The sequence below is a fragment of the Vanacampus margaritifer genome, chromosome 5 (assembly GCF_051991255.1).
Source record: "Vanacampus margaritifer isolate UIUO_Vmar chromosome 5, RoL_Vmar_1.0, whole genome shotgun sequence".
NCBI classification, from domain to species: Eukaryota; Metazoa; Chordata; class Actinopteri; order Syngnathiformes; family Syngnathidae; genus Vanacampus; species Vanacampus margaritifer.
This window is the reverse complement of record NC_135436.1, coordinates 15,996,721-16,016,721: the sequence shown is the minus strand read 5'-3', so window position 1 is coordinate 16,016,721 and position 20,001 is coordinate 15,996,721. Positions and strand designations below refer to the sequence as shown.

Below are 20,001 nucleotides of genomic sequence, written 5' to 3'. Positions count from 1 at the left end.
CATTATGTAATGGGAAGGATTTTTCTTTTAGCATTGCAGAAAAGTAACATGTTAGAATTACCAAGCTGTTTGTCTTGTATAATGGTTAAACCTCTGACAGACTCAATTCAATGGGAAAGCACACACAATAGTTCATATACAGTAGCACCATTAAAGATTAGTAGCTTTGTGTGTTGCCCGAAAGTATCCAAATAATTTAATCCAAGATTTTTGAAGGCACTATATAAATACAATTATTACCTAATTTGTTTAAAAAAAAAATTTCTAAAATAATGCACCATTCATCTATCTATGCCGTTCTTGCCTGCTAGTAATGCAGGCAAAAACAATTTAAAATCAGTGCCTTGAGGTTGGGAACTAGTACAATGCAAATCAGCATGCTTTCATTGACGGTTGTGCCACTAGAAAATGTCGACAGGGGGCGACATAAAATAATTGGTAGTGGTTGGTCCTCTCTGTTAGCGAATCCCGGAAGTTGGTGACGTATCTGACAAAACAAAGATGGCAGGAATGGGAAGCAGTAACTACTGGGAAGGTAAGCGTTAATAATTTTAACTCGACTGTCAAAAGAGTTTACACTGTCATTCTGTATTATTAACATATTTTTGTTTGTTAGCCTGTGTGCATTCCAACGTGTCGTGCTTACGTGTCTCGTATCCAGGCTGCCCACAAGCTAGCTAACCAACCGCTAAGTAACTTCACGTCATCGCATCAACAGATTTGTTATTCCGGTTGTCACGCGTATAAAAGCTACTATTTTGGATGGGGATTTATACAACCGACGTTAGTCGATGTGATCAACTTGTCACGGTTGTCTGTGTTTTTACTGACCCAAGCGAAAGGGTTGACTTTTAAACGATTTGCTGTGCTTGTCATGTGTTTTAGATCTACGGAAACAGGCCAGGCAATTGGAGAATGAACTGGACCTGAAGTTAGTGTCCTTCAGTAAACTGTGTACCAGCTACAACAGCTCAAGGGATGGACGACGGGACACGTAAGAGGACAATGATGCTTCACAGTCTCTCATGGCTTTGAGGGAAATTATTAGTGATGTACTGGATCACAACAATAGTTAGTCCCTCTAACTACGAATTACTAATAACACTTGTCTTGGTTAAACGAGACTAAATTTTATGCTGATGTTAGTTCTATACAAATGCATATCCGATGTACAATTTTAGCTAAACCACAATACACACCAACTCACCTTTTTGGGGGGGAATTTAATTCAGTTGCTTGTGGATAATTATTTATTTTTTCCTCTCTATTTCAACACATTGGAAGTGTAATGTTTTTGCTAGTGTTTGACTATCATTTACTACTGCACTTACACAATACCTCAAACAGTGGTAATGTTATGTCACTAACTCAATTAGGGAGACGTGCCTTGAGAGTTTTCTTTTTCCTTTTGATTGAGACTAAAACACAGCATTTATTCGGTAAAGTTACCTGATTGTGCAACAAGTGATTTAACTTCATTCATGTGTGCACATAAACACCCTCTACTATTAACAAATATCGAACTATTAGTGATATAATCAATGTCATAGTTGCGTGCCATTGTAAGGATACTCTTACAGCATAATTTGACGGCAGTGCCTTTAATACAGCTCAGTCCACAATACACTTTACTATAGAACCTGTGAGTGTATTTTATCTGTGTGCTAACCCTTTTCTGACACATAAATTATGGTTCATTACGTAACTGCACTTAATAATTAATGCTTTGATTTGACTTAAAGCAATGTTTTAAAAAAAAATAATAATAATAATATCATCTCTTTTATATATATTTTTTGTACATGTGGTTTCTTCCTCCAGGTCTGACACCACACCATTGCTAAATAACTCGACTCAGGACAGGATGTTTGACACGATGTCAGTGGAGATTGAACAGTTGCTGGCCAAAGTAAGTGCATTACCACTGTCCTTCAAAATTATAATATTAGGAGTAAAATTTTGCAGTGTATCTTAATTGTAGTTGGAAAACAAAAAAACTTCTTGCAGCAGAATCACATTTAGAAATGCCAGATTTCATAGTAACTCTGTTAATTACAGCACACTTATAGCAAAGGCTATTGAGGTCACGCCCCATACATGCACTGTGCATGCTTCCATTATGTGTACTATTTTCCAGAATTATGATTTTTACTTTTTCTTTCTTTTTCTTTAAAAAAAAATGTATTTTATAATTAATACTTTTGGATTAAAGGTATTGAGGCAACTGCATTTAGACTTGGGTTTAAAATTATAATATAATTATAAGACAGTGACATCATATTTGTTTTACTTTTTTTTTTGTTCAGTCAAAAAAATTAAAATTAAAAATGTGAATTAGTCTGCATCATGCTTTATGTCAAAACAAATGTTTATCTTCATCATTGTTATACTTGTAATATCTTACCATTACCAACTAAGTGCAAATATTTTAACTCTTTTACTGCCAAAGACGTTAAATGACGTTCTGCAAAAACCTACGGAGGAGCGTCAAAGATGTTAAAAGACGTCCACCCATTTTTTTTTTGAAACGGGTGGAATAAAGCCTTGCCCAGCTGTGGTGAAAGTTTCAAGCAGGTCTAGTGAGCCTAATGACTATTTTTGGCCCCTAGAGGGCAGCGATGACTCTCTTTTGACAAGATTGGGTAGGCGTCAGTAGAAGATGTGAGGCGGAGCTAGAGGGGACAATGGCTGGGGAAGGGAAGAGAAGTGAACATGGCGACCGGTTTGCAAGCAGCTCACGCTCGAGCATTTTTTTTCAAAGACGAAAAGCATCGACCAACGCTAAAGAGCACATTGATGACGGCGATGATCATCATCGATGATGATGATGGTGACTCCGAGGTTGGAAGCGTTGACGCGGCAGTAGAAGACGTGAGGCGGAGCTAGATGGCTGAGGAAGCAAACAATGGCGGTTGCAAGCAGCTCACACTTGGGAAAGACGAGCACATTGATGACGACGATGATCATCATCGATGATGATGATGGTGACTCCGAGGTTGACGGCGAAGTTGGAAGCGCTGATGCGGCGGCTATGACGACGTCATAAAGGTTCATGGGCTAGCGATGCTAACACCGGAAAACGCGGAGCACAACCGAGCACGCTCAGGCGGACGTTCAATCGGACGACAAAGAGTGCCCCGAGTCCAATGCATATTCATTGGAGGAGTGGGTACAGTCTGCTACTTGCTATTCCCCGGAAAAAAAGGCCGTCAAGAAAGTGTAACGTCTGCATGCGAAACGGACAATCGAAGTGAAACGTATCTGTTGTGCAAATCCTGCTCCCTCTCCTTGCACGCAGGGCAGTGTTCCAAAAAGAAAAACTGTATTTGAACCATCCACATAATTATAAATAGTACCACAGTTGCACACATTTGTAAATAGTTTGCGAAATTGTTTTGTCAAATTGTTACACTGTTGAATGGAAATAAACGTATTTTGCAATCCAAAAACACTTTTTCATTGTTGGTGATGGTGTATTACAGAAGTAAAGCACTATTTAGGCGTTTGTGGCATCATTCATGGACAAAAAGAAGTGTAGAATTCACTAGACTGCATGAAATAACATAATTTCACAAAAAGCTCTTTTTCTCCGCTTTTTGTTTCAAAACAGAGCATTTCGGTGAAACTAACCATTTTCTATTGTTGATTACTGAAGAACGGAATAAGGTAGAAACAAACTTTTTTTTTCTGATGAAAGATGAGAGTTCAATCTTTTCATTTGGTATTATGTGTGTTTCCATAGTCCAAACACAACATTTTCTGTGGACCTTGAAAGATCAGTCAAAATGCTTAAATCGGCTTGCACTGGCGACATCTCGTTTCTGAAAACGTCTGGCAGTCAAAGAGTTAATATGTATTGTTAACAACTGCACATTTACAACCACGTGAATTTTGATTTTCTGTTCCTCTGCTCATTTTATGTCTTTACAAGTAGGGATACACGATAATGCTATTTTCAACCGATACCGATAAACCTATCATTCAGAAAGTGTCGATAACCGATAAGAAAGCCGATAATTGTTTGCAAAATTAGCTTGAATAAAAATATACTTTCGAGTCCTACTGAAAGTCTAACGTACAAATGCATCTTCTGTGAACACAAGGTTGCGCATTATGACTTCACAAATATGTGACACTACCATAGGAGAGGGGAGGGGTTGAGGAATTGACACAACTTGAGCCACAATCGCAACAGACGGACCAACGTGGCATGTCTATTATTACCGACGGATTTCTTTATTATCTGGTTTATGTGTACTCTATAACATAAAATTGGTCAATAATTGCCGATAAGTATCGGCACTGATATTATCGTGCATCCCTATTTATAAGTATATACATTTCCGATTCCACTTTGTCTCTGTCAGCTGACGGCAGTAAATGACAAGATGGCGGAGTACACCAATGCACCGGGCGCAGCTTCTTTGAATGCTGCACTCATGCACACCCTCCAGAGGCACAGAGACATCCTACAGGTTTGCCAACTCATTCATCATCTTTCTAGCGATTTGAATTTAACTTCTCCATCAAATCCATACTCGTACACATAAACATGCATGCATATTTTCATGATGATATCTTACACTGTCTCTTAATTTTTCTGCCCTAGGATTACACACACGAATTCCACAAAACTAAAGGAAACTTCTTAGCCATTCGAGAACGGGAAGACCTGTTAGGATCTGTCAGAAAGGACATTGAGTAAGTAAATTACCATAATTTGGGCTTTGCTGGTCATGTGTTGTGGAGACATAATATAAAAGTATAACATAGGATGCATTTATCTTTCGGTATTTAATCATTTCAATGAACCAGTGTTAATTCAACCACAGGAACCAAAAATGTTCAATTCTCAACTCAAATAGCTGATGCCACTTGCTTGCGTCATTTATTTGCTTGTGAGTTGAACCTTGGTCTCCACCTGGCATGGACCCGAAAGAAGATTTATATGACGAAAGTGTGTCCTGTCCTCTGATTGGCTCAGCTGTTAGTGAGTGTATTGAAATGCTCCATCAAACAATGACTCTTGTCATTTGCTTTGTAATGGCTTATTGATCTCGCAGCCACAAGCATACGGTGAGCACTGCAGGATTCCTATCGATTGTCTCCAGTTATTCAGTATGCAGACTTCCTGAAGGTATCTTATAGCTGCTTAAGCCTAATGCTAAGTAATTCCAAGTTCTTCTATGATTTCTAACACAGGTAATTACACTTTTTTTTAGCAGTTTAAGGCCAGGCTGTATTTATGATAATTGATGTTCAGTACCCACAAGAAATTGAATTAAAACGATGATGTATCACCACATATGCACGTTTAGGTAAGCTGCTGAGCCAACTTAAGAGGCAGCACAGATGAATCTTGCGTAGACAGACGAGCCTGTGTTGTTGACCAACGGAAATTTAGAGATCTAATACAAGAACAGAAGAGACGTTTGAAAAATGCCGCCTTTTCTTAACGTTGCTAAGTTTTAACTAGAGATGGGAAAATAAAGCCTCATGAAGCACTTGTGATATTTTTTGACTCCTCTAGATGGCACTATTGGTTTAAAAAGGCAGTGGAAATGTAATACATTTTCATTGCACTAGCCTTTATATTTGAACCAAGAGCACCATCTAGAGGAGTAAAAAAATAGTAAAAGTGCTTCATGAGGCTTCATGAGGCTTCATTTTCCCATCTCTAGTAACTACGACTGATTTGTTCATTTAGCATTGTTTATTATTGTGGTTGTATTTTTCCATATGGAACTGCTCTGCATCCTACAGAAGACTGTTGCAAACATTTAGCTGTTTTCACGTAAATAAAGTAACAAACATAGTGGAATGACTTGAATACCTACTCATTTCATAAAAGTTGTAGTTCCAAAGCTCAAAATAATGAGGAACATTATTTATTTGAGGAGCAATCCTGTCATTTTCAGGAGCAATTCTTTTGCGGGTTAATCTCAGGGACCAGAAGCAAGTGTTTTATTTAAAAATAAAAATATGACGACATACTGGGGAGTTATAGGGCTCCAGCCATTCTATATTTTAGTATTCAAGCATCCTACTGAATGCATTTTTTGTTGTTGCTTGTTTAAACAGCAATTTTGACTACAAAACAGAATTTTTTCACTTAATAACAAACAACTAATTGTTGTTTTTTAAAATATAATCAACAGTATCTATTTCTTACATTAACATTATGCATAGCAGCAAACTATTTTCTTGGCTAGATGTACATATTACAGTAGGTTCATGGATGTGCTTTTATGAGCTTAGACCAGTTGACAGGGAATGAGACATGACTAGAAGTTTTGGAAGTGTTCAAACTAAAATGAAAACATCTCGAGAGGAAACAAATGTTTTTCGTTCATTTGACTTCACCAAATCCAAAATATAGACCCTTGGAGTGCTACACTGAGCGAAACTGCACAGCACACTGTATGATGCAATTATGGTTGCGGGCATATACTGTACTTGTCATCTTGGTAATAAACAAGCCACAAACTCGCCATTTATCGTAAGTGACAGAGCCCTAACCCTCTGCATTCCTTGCATACCTTGACATGAATCTAAATGATTTGCGCTATGTTTTTCAGACATACGGTGAGGTTTCCAAACTGTTTTTTCATAAAATTTGGAACGATGCAAGGGCCACTTGGACATTCTTCGCCTTTCTTTAACACGCTAAAACCAATCAGTCAGATTAGGTGAAGATAAGCAATATCGAGAAAAATAAAAAAACAAGATTTTTGGGAGGCCAGCACCTTAACTCTTTGACTGCCAGACGTTTTCAGAAACGGGATGTCGCCAGTGCCAGCCGATTTAAGCATTTTGACTGATCTTTCAAGGTCCAAAGTTTGTTTCTACCTTATTCCTTTCTTCAGTAATCAACAATAGAAAATGGTTACTTTCACCGAAATTCTCTGTTTTGAAACAAAAAGCGGAGAAAAAGAGCTTTTTGTGAAACAATGTTATTTCATGCACTCTAGTGAATTGTACACTTCTTTTTGTCCATGAATGATGCCACAAACACCTAAATAGTGCTTTACTTCTGTAATACACCATCACCAACAATGAAAAAGTGTTTTTGGAGTGCAAAATACGTTTATTTCCATTCAACAGTGTAACAATTTGACAAAACAATTTCGCAAACTATTTACAAATGTGTGCAACTGTGGTACTACTTACAATTATGTGGATGTTTCAAATACAGTTTTTCTTTTTGTAACGCTCTCCTGCGTGCAAGGAGAGGGAGCAGGATTCACACTACAGATTACTTTCACTTTCATTGTCCGTTTCGCGTGCAGACGTTACACTTTCTTGACGGCCTTTTTTTCCGGGGAATAAATAGCATGTAGCAGACTGTACCCACTCCTCCGATGAATATGCATTGGACTCTGGGCACTCTTCGTCGTCCGGTTGAACGTCCGCCTAAGCGTGCTCGCTTGTGCTCCGCGTTTTCCGGTGTCAGCATCGCTAGCCTGTGAACCTTTATAACGTCGTCATAGCCGCCGCGTCAACGCTTCCAACTTCGCCGTCTACCTCGGAGTCACCATCATCATCATCGATGATGATCATCGTCGTCATCAATGTGCTCTTTATCGTTGGTCGATGCTTTTCGTCTTTGAAAAAAATGGCTCTAGCGTGAGCTGCTTGCAACCGCCATTATGGCTTCTTCAGCCATTGTCCCCTCAACACTCTAGCCCCGCCTCACGTCTTCTGCTGACGAGCACCCGATCTTGTCAAAAGAGAGTCATCGCTGCCCTCTAGGGGCCAAAAATAGTCATTAGGCTCACTAGACCTGCTTGAAACTTTCAGCACAGCTCCGCAAGGCTTCCCTGCACCCGTTTCAAAAAAAAAAAATGGGTGGACGTCTTTTAACGTCTTTGGCAGTAAAAGAGTTAAAGTATCCCACTAGAATAGATCAGCCCTTGTACTGAGCAGCAGCAGAATCGCATCTCAACATTTAAGAACCAAAACAAGAGCAATCTCTATAAAAGTGGCGCTAACAATTTTTTTTCTGAGGGGCTTCTTACTGATTGGTGTATGACTGGTGGACAACAAGGAAATGAGAGACAACAAATTTGTTATTCTCTTAATACTGTCTTACCAACTAGTGTAGAACGTAGTAACGCAATGCAGGCAAAACACTTGTACCGTGTGAGATGTTTATTTTAGTATATGCCGGGGCCACTAAAACACAGATGGCAGGTCGTAAATAGCCCCTGGGCAAGGGTTTAATTACAAAAGTTTGTGTATGTGTTTGTCCCTGCGTCTTGTCAGTTTGGCAGAAACGTTTTGTAGGCATTTAAATTTATCAGCAAAGAAATGTGAAAAATTTAGGTTTGTGAGTGTTACTGTTTTTTTTGTCTATATGTGCTCTGCGATTGACTGGTGACCAGTTCAGGGTGTACATCACGTCCAACCCAAAATCTGTTGGGTTAGACTGTAGCTCCCCTTTGACCCTTTATTGAGGATAAGAGGTAGAGGAAAATGGATGGATCCTTTTGCTGCAGTTATCATTTAAATAGACAGGGGGCAGGAGAGATCCTCTGATACCGTTTACCGAAGATTTATGTGTAACGTTGCTCAAATGGATTATAGCCACAGTCATGTTTATGCAAACAACACAACACAACAGTTCAGCAAACATTTCCAATATTGGACAATGTGTAGTGGATTTCTTATTGTAAAAGCTATTTTTGCACGCGAGCACACAAACGTGTTGTGCATGTCACTATTCCATTCATAAGAGCAGAGATGAACTCTCCTGCTTTTAATGTCAGTCACAAAAAAAGAAAAAGAAAAAAAAGACAGCATCGTGCCCTTTTTAAAAGCTTTGCTGCCTGCTGCATGGATCTCCCTACTCTAGTGATTGTACTATAACACTGTATTTCCATTCAGAACCTTTGGGGGGGAGTACTGGGAATGAAATTTGCTATACAGTGTCCACTTGCACCCCTCACACTGCCTCCTGCTCGTTATCTTGTTCTTTCTCCACGTGAGGGCTGAGTTAAATGACCAGAAACCAATGAGCGCACAGTAGCGAGCAGCTTTTAACAGCTGCAGATAAATGAGTTGCACAAAAGAAATGGGTGTGTGATGCTCACTTTGCGTTTGGTGTAATAAACCATCCACTCACATTCACTAAGGGAAAACTGAACCCTCTTTATCTTATGGTAGCCCTATTAAGTTTTTGCATCAAATTAAGCTTTTTGTTATGATCAGTAAAATATTGTTTTTGCCTTTTATCGAGTCATCTTCTGTTAACTGCTATATGTCCAAGCCCCTTGCTGTCCCAACCCCACCATCACGCAAGCTTCTTTGAAATTATATAGCTTGCACAATCTACTTTGTGTACTGCTGCAGCAAAATTTTTTTCTTTTTCCATCTGTATGACTCTTCTGAATTTTTGCAGTGCTGCTCTCTTTAGAACCACTCATGTATTGTTTGAAGTCACGGCTAATGCGAGCGGACATTTCCTCTCGCTGCTGCTTCACATGAAAGCCTTTCTACAGGCGAACCACAGGAAGGCTTTTAATGTAAAAGAGATGAAAGGAAATGCTGTGTGTGGTATCGGCGCCTGCCATTACGAAGATACCATTCGACACAAAAAGTTATGCCAAAATGAGATTTCGCAATGATTATGCAAAATTGAGTTGTCGCTGTCAAGTGCGTAACATTTTGCCAGCACCGTGTGACGTTCCACCGTTTTAGTTAAACAATTTGAGGGATCACCTTTAAAAGATTCACAAAGTCAGTTCTTCAATAAGCTGCTCGACCCCACCCTGGAGCAATTCACGAGCCACTTTCCTTAATTATTCAAAACATCACCCTGTGGCAAGAGGAAATGGTTCTCAATAGTGCCACAGCCAGCCTAATACGTCTTTGATTGTCTCAGAGAGATGTTTGGGGATTTAAACATCTGCTCCATGCCTTTCACTTAGAGGGCATGCATTTACTATGTCAATACCTAAAGCAAGGAAGTCAGTCATTTAAGACAGCAGTTTTAAGTTGTTTGTTGTCTATATCTTAACCAGTATTTATTTTGCCTTTTAAAAAAAAACAACATTTTTTTTAAAGTATATTTGTAACGGTGGTTCTGGGTTAACAACAGAAGAACACTTTTTTTTTTTCTAAAGGAAAATGAGCAACTGACTTACAGTATAAATTGTTTGTTGTCTAAACCACTGTGTTTTACTTTTCCCTCCCTCCTTCTTTTCAGAATGTATAAAAGTGGTTCTGGTGTTAACAACAGAAGAACAGAGCTGTTTTTGAAAGAACATGAGCACCTCAGAAAGTAAGTTCCCACCATTTATGACCTTTCAAATCTGTTTTGTAATAAGAGTTGATGAATTGTGTTTTTCCGTGTCTCGAGCGTTGCTCAGGTGGACCAACAGTTAATGGTGGGCAATGCATTTGGTATTTTGGCCTTGAGTGACCTAATCAACCTCTTAATTACCGCCACTATCAAGTTGCAATTATAGAAACATCAATATGATACAAAAAAAGTAGTATAATAGCGCACAATTGTGCCTTGTAAATCACCCAGAACAGTGCGGAATCAATATTCATACAATAACATGACACACACAAAAAACAACAATTGAAATACATCATTCTCACCAGAAATGCTCATTAATTTGCTCCAAAAAACAACGTTTTATTTTAAATGTTTTAAGTGTCCCAAGGACATATGTATACGTTTTCATGTTTGTTTGTTTTTTTATGCTAGAGCATACAGAAGGCATTGACACAGCCTCTCAACTGCAAAGAACGGTTGAAGAAATGGTAGTTATTACACAAATGGCCAGTAGTTGACAGCAGAGTAAAAGAGATCAACCAGGGCCATGTTGGGAAAAAAAAGCTAATTTCTAAATAGATTTGTGAATAATGATGAAACTTAGCTATATTCTAATGCGAATTGCTGCAAAATGGAAACAGGTAGAAATATAATTTTTTTTCCTGATAAAAGAAGAGGGTAGATACTAATCTTTCTTTTGGTAGGTTCCATGTTTTTATAGCAATAGAACACAATATTCTGTGGGCCTTGCAAAATCTGTCAAAATCCAGTAAAACAGCCGGGAGCGAAGGGGATTGCTTCAGTGAAAATGGCTGCGAGTGAATGAGTTAAATGCATAGTGTGTGCAGGTCATTACAGGTGTACTGTATCTTCTAGTAATTATAGCAATGGTTCTTAACCTTGTTGGAGGTACTGAGTTTTCTATGCAGTCACCGAACCCAAAAAATAAAATGTGATTTATTTATTTTTTATTATTAAAATTCTTATTCTTATTCTTATTTTTTTACTGGTGAAATCATGCAGTTAGGGCGCTGACTCCTATCACTCAACAGCACATAAAACGACAACAGCAGAGGCCCCAGAACTGAGCCCTGTGGAACACCATATGTTCCGTTTTACATATGAATTCATATTGCACATACTTGTCTGACCACTTTCTTTTCTTTTCTTTTTTGCTCGACATAGTTTGTATGAAGGGATTACAATAATAAAGAAATCACAAAATGTACCATCATGACAGCCACAAGTTGTCTACTGAGCGCACCAAATTCCGTGCAGCAAAGAATAGCCAGTAATAGCAAAGTGGAGCGTATCATCATCACGAACCATTTGAGTCGGGTGTGTGTCTTGACCTTCACCGAATCCCTGAGACTGGCTCAAAGCACCGCTGAGGTTCGATCTAACCCATCTTAAGAACTACTGAATTATAGGATGGAAGAATGCTGACTTTATTGTGTGTCGGCTAGCTGAGAAAAATCCTCAATCTGATTGGTTAAAGAAACATTCACATTTGTTAATATAACTCTACTGATTCTGAAGGCCCTGGGAAGATTAGGTTGACATGATAGTATATCAAGGCCTATATCTGATTGCACCAAAAAAATAATAATAATAAAAAAATCTAATATCTGCATATGCACTGGAAGCAGTGCATCTTAGAGAAACACTATCAAATAAATATGATAGACTTATAGAAATACATTGTATAATTTCATGCAACAAATATTGTAATTTGTAAATTTTGGTTAGTGCTTCTAGTGTTTAGAGAGGCCATGTTGGACCTCATGGCTCACCACAGCAAAAATATGAGGGATCAGCACGTCAGGACATTAAAATTGCATGCCAGTAAGGTGTTCACACTAAAATGAGAGCAAAATGAGCAATCAGAAGTGACGTAACATGTTTACCAAAAAGGGGAGTAGCGACATTATTCAACATTAAATACCAGTTTGCGCTTGATTATCTCGACTATGCGTATTTACAGTAATCAATAGTAGTATACAGACCATACTTGTTTTGTTTTTTTATCTGCGAAAATTTGCGAATGTGCTTGAACACGAACGAGCGATTTAATTGAAAGTGGGTGGTGTTGTATTTGTACCAACCACCACCAAGGGGATGCCTCCCAACTGCACACCCATTAAAGTCATGGTCCTCTCGTAAATAAGAGATTCAGGAATTATAAGCGAGGTAGGATGTGTTGTGGTAGACTTCTCTCCTGTGAGTGCTTTTGTGGTAGAATGATATTGCCAGTCAACATTATACTGCGTCAGCATTTGGTTTTGTATTGCTGGAAATTATAAATATATGCAGTCACCTTCAATCTACCCACTGTAATATTAAATAGTGCCAGTTTGGGGCCTGACTGATATGGATATTTTTTTTTTGGGGCCGATTGTGATAAATGGCAGAATAAAATTCTGTTAACCAATTAATCAGCCAATTAATTAAAAAAAAAAAACATATTTTTTGTCTCTTAATGCTTACAACAATAAAGATGGAAGGCAAGAATGTTTAACTGTTTTACATTATTTTGTTAATATTGGTTTAATTTAACAACAAAGACAAAAATAGACACAATTCGGCATAGTTTTGCCAATTATTTTTTGGCCAGGGCAATGGTTGAATGTCATTAGCTTTGTCTTAATGTATGTTTAAAAAAAAAAAAAGAGGAATAACAGAGGGGACAAATTGGCCTATGTTTTGTCTCTTCTTAATAATATTGGCTAATTAAATCAGATGGCCAATTAATAGTTTAGGTACTAGTCCCAATTTTGCCACCGTCCACCGCACTGTTGTCACTTTCTAGTGCAAAGTAAGTTGTACAGTAACAGTCTATAATGGATTGCTGAATCGCCACAGACAAAGAAATGGAGCCCCCCCCCCCCCCCACACACACACACACACACTCACACACTGTCCAGTAAATCTCATCAGGATTCTGACAAATGAAAATGTTCCCACTGACCATATTACAGGGCTTCCCCTGACCATAGATGGCAGCGGAAATAGGAGAGTGAAGCTGTATATTAAGTTACATTTGATTGATTGACGCTTGGTTCCACATTAGAGCTATTGCATAGCAATAATGCCTGACGAGAAATGTTTAAAATGTGTTATTTAGCCTGAGTCTCACTTGAAATGCTTCACTGAGTATTTGTTTAACTTGCTTGAAGTTATCTCGTAGCACATCAGCTCTTTTTTTTTTGGTGATACAAGCTGTGTATGTAGTTCATGAGATGACACAAACAAATTTAGTTCAATAAGAGCAGTGATGTTGCATACTTATTACATTTGCCTTAAGTGCCGTCGATCTTTGTGCCGAAATCTTTGCTTCTTATCTGTGGCTCACATTCATTTTTCCATCTCGTCGTCATAAAGGTGAGTGTTCATGAATAAACCAGAGAGAAGGAGATGCAGCTCCCTCAAAGGTTTATGCTAGAACAGCTAATGGTCGCGGTGTCACCGATTAGGACTTCCTAAAAAAAATATATATATATTCTTTTTGGCTTTAACGTTGAGATTGTACATTTCATGGCCTCTGGTGTTGTCATTTTAAAGGTTCCTCTAAATACAGGTTGTGTTCAATGTTGAATATTTGCCAAATGAACACAACCACTTTCTGTAACTTTCACTTCCTGTAACATGTTATACATGACATAAATATATTTTTTAAGCTACCATTTGGTTTACTGAATCACAATTAATAGTAGTCATTCTCATTCATAGTATTTTCCTCAACTCCATTCCTCCTTCAACTACTAACATGTTTTTAGCATCTCAAAGTCTCGTTGTCAATTAGTTGCATGCAGTAAAAGTTGTTTTAAATAGCTTTGAATCTGGGCTTCGTCACTAATTAAAGCTAGTCATCACTGATCACTCTTGCTGATGCAGTCTCAGGTCTGCAGAGAATGCACGATTTGCTGACTGCTTTCCTTTTGCAAAGTAATTGTTTCCCTTCAGCAGGCAGACATTATTTATTGCCTCTTGAGTTCTCAGCCCGAGGTTTCTGGAAAGATGTAGTCAACAAATATCTTGTCATTTATGTAATACGGCATGCTGCTAAGCTTTGAGTAGACAGAGAGCTTACATGAAAATTAGTCTGTGACAATATCATCACTTTGAAAATTGTGCAAAGGCAACCATACATAATAAATAGGGGTGTGAAGTACCTGGCGATTCGATTCGTGTCACGATTCATAGGTCACGATTCGATTCAATACCGATTAATGCCACTGCGAATCTATGAATTGCTTATTGCAATTTTCTTTTATTTATTTTTTTTAACTCAAATTTAGAAAATACTAATCAGTAAACTTGTACATGAACACTGTAAGATTTGTATGAAAATGTCTGTTTCATGTTTGAACAGCACTGAAATAAAATATTAAGGCTTAATGCTCCATTAATATAACATTCTTCCATGCTTAATGTGTGAATCCTAACCCTAAGTAAGACGTTTTGTTGAATATTCCCATAAAAAATTGATGTTTAAAAATCGATTTGGCCGCATATCAAATCGATTCGAGAATTGCGCGCTGTAATATCGCAATATATTGCCAAATCGATTTTTTCTAACAATAATAATAAATAATATCACATCAAACGACTACATAAAAATGTCACAAAAGGCATATACATTCAAATGAACTTAACTGAGTATGAAATTGGGCCTTGTTTAATTAATAAAACACAAAGCAAAATTACTCTCCGGAAGCCATTACTCAATCGCTGGCAACAGGTTAAACCTCCTGACATGTATTGATTTAACTGTCTCTAGATGTATGTGGAGGGGTTTTCTCTTTGGCTCTGGATTCATGCAATAAAAATGTTCATTATTCTTGGTTTGTCCGTACTAGATATAACTCTGCCACAGAATTTCTTGTTGCTAACCAACAAATCCATGTCTTTCCTTGCATGTGCAGTTCTGATCGTCTGATGGATGACACAATAAGGTAAGAGGCCTAGTCCTGATTTTCCTCCACTTGCTGCCGCCACATCAAGGAGACAACCCTGCCTGAATGTCAAATATGGACAAAATGGTTAAGAAAGAAAAACAAAACGGTTATTGACAAGCCATACATTTTCTGGGAAAAAGCCCGAAAAAACTAAAAGCTTTTTGCGTAGTCACATCAGCTCTGATAGCCCGCAAGTCACTGGACCTCCTACAGGATAAATACGCAGATTCTAACAAACAAATGAACAAATCCATACTTCCAGAGCTATTCATGAATGTGACATGCTTTTAAAAAAGCCCAAATGTTTTTAGTTTTCCAGCCAAAGAAGGACTGAAACCAGTTTTGCTACTTGGAATCGATACAAATTCACCTCATGTTGCTCATTGCGTAGATGAGCTTGAAAGCCGCGATACCGTCCACGTTCTAAATGCGCTCTACTCAAGAATGTCCACCCTGGTAACGAATTTCACTTTTATTTTACCTTGATGCAATAAACAACACCTGTCATTTGTTTTTTTCTCTCAAGGTATCATAAATTCCTCCCTAGTCCCTGCTCCTTTTTTCCTCCCCTCGGGCCGGCCCAAATTGCAAGTATATTGGTTCTGGTCAACGATGGCTCCTCTGGGACGGCCTGCTACAGCAGCCTTGATTAGTGGCCTTTGTCACTGAAAGAGCACACGCTCGCACCGTGCGCATAAATCTCAAGCCATTTGAACATGTTGCTTAATCAGTGCACACCAGTGGTTGTTGTTACGACGTCAGAATGATTTAATGGTAGCGATATACCAATATTCGCCATCTAAGTGTTGTGGGCTTGTCTCTGCCTGAAACAAATGAGTCTGCCTTTGAACCGTGTGCCTGATTGGCCGTGTGACCACATCACAAGAAATGCACTGATGATTGGCTGACTGACTGAAATGCTTTGTTTGAATGCAAAATGTGGACAAAACGCTCAAATCGCCAGATTAAAGCATTTCAGAGCATTTCCTCTCACAAAATTATTTTATTTATTTTTTAAAGAGAGAGAGAGAGAACTTTAAAACATTCCCCTTCATTCTTTGGCATCAAACTGCAAATGAGTGATTGCAGAGAAAGTGTGAAAAGAAGCTTCAGCTCTAATTTCCATGCGGTCGTTCACATTGAAAGAAAGACTGCGGGAAGTTGCTGCAGTCAGCAAGTGTTTGTACCTGACTGAGGAGAATACGATCTCCTCCTTCACATTGCTTGGGGGGGGGGGGCTTTACTGTCCCCTCAGCAGCTTCCACCCCCCCAGGGAGACGCACAGCCTCACACGACACGGCTGCGGCGTGCGACGCCTCTTGAACGTTGCCTGCAATCAAGTGTGAAGTCATTTCCTTAACTTTGTATTTCTGCCTCACAGGGATGGAAGGTGGTGGCAGTCACTGCTTGCTGTTCATCCCTCCTAACATTCACAAGGCTTTATAACAACTTAGGTTGCCTAATTGGAAAGATTATGTGTTGGCAGGATGCCCATTAGTTTTGTGCTGATTCACTTTCATATTGTCCATATCATTTCTCTTTGTCTTTGTAGCATTGCCATGGCAACCAAGGAGAATATGACATCCCAAAGGGGCATGTTGAAATCCATACAGAGCCGCGTCAACACGCTGGCCAGTATCCTTTTTACCTCCGCCAAGCTTGAAAGGCAGACATATTGGTTGATTTGTGGATTATGCTATTAACTCATTCACTGCCACTGACGGCTATAGACGTCAAAAATTCATTTGAACTATTTCCATTAGTTTAACATTTTTTTCTACTTTTTGTTAACAAGAGTATGAAAGCCTATATATTTTTTATTGTACATTTGGAACAGAAATAACATTTGTGATTAATGAATTAACTAGGGAAGTCATGCGATTAATTATGATTTAAAAAAATTAATCACCTGATGCCCCGAATTTTTAATGATCTTTAAGTCGCGTCAGGCGATTACAATTTTTAATTTAAATTAATTAGAAATTGTAATTAATCGCATGACTTAAATAGTTAACTCACGATTAATCCAACATTTTAGATTTGTATTTCTATTTTTTTTTTTAAATCTAGGTTTTCATAATCTTGTTAACAAAAGTGGAAAAAATGTTTAACTAATAGAAATAGTTCAAATGAATTTTTGACATCTATAGCCGTCAATGGCAATGAATGAGTTAAACTTGTGGATCGGTATCAGATGCCTGGTTTAGTTAGTCGTCTGTTTTGATGCTAAAACTGATCATTTGCTCTCATCGCCCTTTTGTCTCAATGGAAACTTTCTTCATAAGTCTCCCTTTATAGACCAATTGCCTTGTTTTGTTTCCCATCGTATTCTTTGGCGTTGTCCTTAATCCGTCGCCCTCCCAAGACCGTTTCCCAGCCATCAACAATCTCATCCAGCGAATCAACCTCCGGAAGCGACGGGACTCGCTCGTCTTGGGCACTGTGATTGGCGTCTGCACCATCCTCCTCCTGCTCTACGCTTTTCACTGAATATTTCAAAGGAGCGACTGGATGGGCTCTTTTTTTTTTTTTTGTGTTTTTGAACGACTCCCGGGAAAACGGCTCCGTCATTGAGGAGGACCCTGGAGGATGTAAGGTCTGTCCAACAAGATCTACTGAACTCATGTCTAGCGGTAGGACAGATGGACAACTTATTGGTGGGCGGATTTCTTCCAGCAACAAGACACAGGAGATAAAAGTACTAATAATCAAAAGCTTGTATCATAATAATTCCCTTGAAGAGACATTATGCTGAGAAATTGTTGAAATATGTGATCATGTTTTGTTTTTTTTTCACATTGGGAAGATTTTTATTTGAATGGCTCTTTTAATTGATGTGCAAGTTTGAAATGGGTGTTAATGTGAGTTAATAAATTATTCATACCCATTTATTGGGACCATTAAGTCGGACTCACTCCTAAATGTGTCATTTTTCCAAATGTATGATTTGAAAGCAAATATTGAACTTGAACACATTTTCTAAAAGAAGGAACAACTTCAACATGGACTTTTGTACAGAAGAAGAAATGATGATGAACGTCACCATTTGTGTCATCACTCGTTCCCTTGAAGCGGATGATTTTCTTTTTATACTTATGTGAGGCCCACCTGCGCCGTGAATCACCTTTACATTGCTTCTTTCATTGAGGTTAAGTGTTTTGGTTTTATGTCTTAATATATACATAAAAAAAATGACTTGGTGTGACCGTTAAGAGAGTCAAAAAGGTACTTGACAAAAAGGCCACAAAGTTACGTTTCATGATGCTGACAGTTTGACTATCAGAAGGGAACGCTTTATAGCATCTGTATTTGGTTCTTTCGTGAATTTATTTGATTGGTTAGGCAGAAAGTGATTAGCAACACAAATCTCAGGCCTAATCAAATGATGAAATGGGAATGAGTCAGCATGATGCCTGCAGAGATGGACACACTATCTGTTTGTATTTTCTTTTCCCTCTTTCGAGATGTGTCGATTGGATAACGTCTTGGCTCTTGCCACCGTTTGTCTTCAGAATAATAGTGTATTAAAAGGCGCCCCGACTGTAATGACAAGTTTGCTCTATATTATTTAATTTTACTGACATAACTATGAGATTCATTTTCAAAAATAATTTCCAGTTTAATTTATTCTGTGGAAACTTTATTTGGACTTACGCTGCCACTATTATTTACGTCGCAACGCATTCAGTGCGTAGCGACGTAAAATGTTTCTTTAGGAACGCTACGAGGCTTACCTTGCTTTCTTTTATAAGCGTTTCACATTGCCACCGCCATTATACGTCATTACGCACTGAATGTGTTGCGACGTAAATAACAATGGCGGTGTACATCCAAATGAAGTTTCTACAAAATGTATTCAACTGGAGTGGAAATGATTTATGAAAAATGAATCTCTTAGTTATGTTAGTAACAACCAAATAATATAGAACAACCTTGTCATTACAGTCTAGTTCCTTTTAGAGCAGCAATTAAGTTCAACTAAATGTTGGAAACATGATCACTGGTATATACTGGTGCATATATTGATACAATATAGAAAAAAAATATGTGACTTGTTGGCCCTCAAAGCAGTTAGCAGGGGTAAGCACACTCGGAGTTTCCCTTCTCCAACACAGCTGACATGATTAGCTCACCAGCAAGCTCTGATTAAGCCTGATAACGATCCTGTTGATTGGAATCAGCTTGTGTTGGAAGAAGGAAACCTCCAAAACCTGCAGGACTCCGGCCTTCGAGGACCGCGTTTGCCCATCCCTGAGTTAGAGCATAAGAGTAATTCAGCACATTATTCCAATCAAGGTGCTATGTTCCAGGAAGTACAAAATAAAACTGGTGAACATAAAATACTACTAAAGAGTAATGACAATTATATTAGAGTGTAAAAAAAGAAAGAAAAAAAGCTAAACATAAACTACGATGGGCAAGTAGGGAGAAGAGGTATCAAAGTACAAACAAACTGTGCCTCAATGAGGAATCAAGCAAAGAAGAATTGTAGCAAAATGTCCGAACTTACAAGGGAAAACAAGAAATAGGATCCCAACATGTAATGCAAGCCAGACGGAATGCAGCACAGCAAAAACAAAGGAATGATTCTGGCGTCTTCCTGATGAGGCCTGAGAAATTTAGACTGTCCAGGAATGACAACTTATATTATGTACACACATCTTTTTCTTAAATGTGTTGTTTTGGGCAATGATTTTCACACAACGCTTGTGTCAAGGACTGCAAGGGAAGATGGGGTTAAAGATCAACTTCATAAAT

General features: G+C 38.4%; 1 protein-coding gene across 1 annotated transcript; it reads left to right on the top strand.

Annotated features, from left to right (window-relative positions):
- The first annotated feature begins 421 nt into the window (after window positions 1–421).
- gosr1 (golgi SNAP receptor complex member 1) lies at window positions 422–18,147 on the top strand. The gene is made up of 9 exons (XM_077564987.1): window positions 422–535; window positions 886–994; window positions 1,822–1,909; window positions 4,368–4,475; window positions 4,610–4,701; window positions 10,208–10,282; window positions 15,211–15,240; window positions 16,796–16,878; window positions 17,609–18,147. Exons 1-9 carry the CDS (start codon window positions 502–504, stop codon window positions 17,731–17,733), a joined length of 744 nt encoding a protein of 247 aa, XP_077421113.1. The 5' UTR covers window positions 422–501; the 3' UTR covers window positions 17,734–18,147.
- The last annotated feature ends 1,854 nt before the right edge of the window (window positions 18,148–20,001 follow it).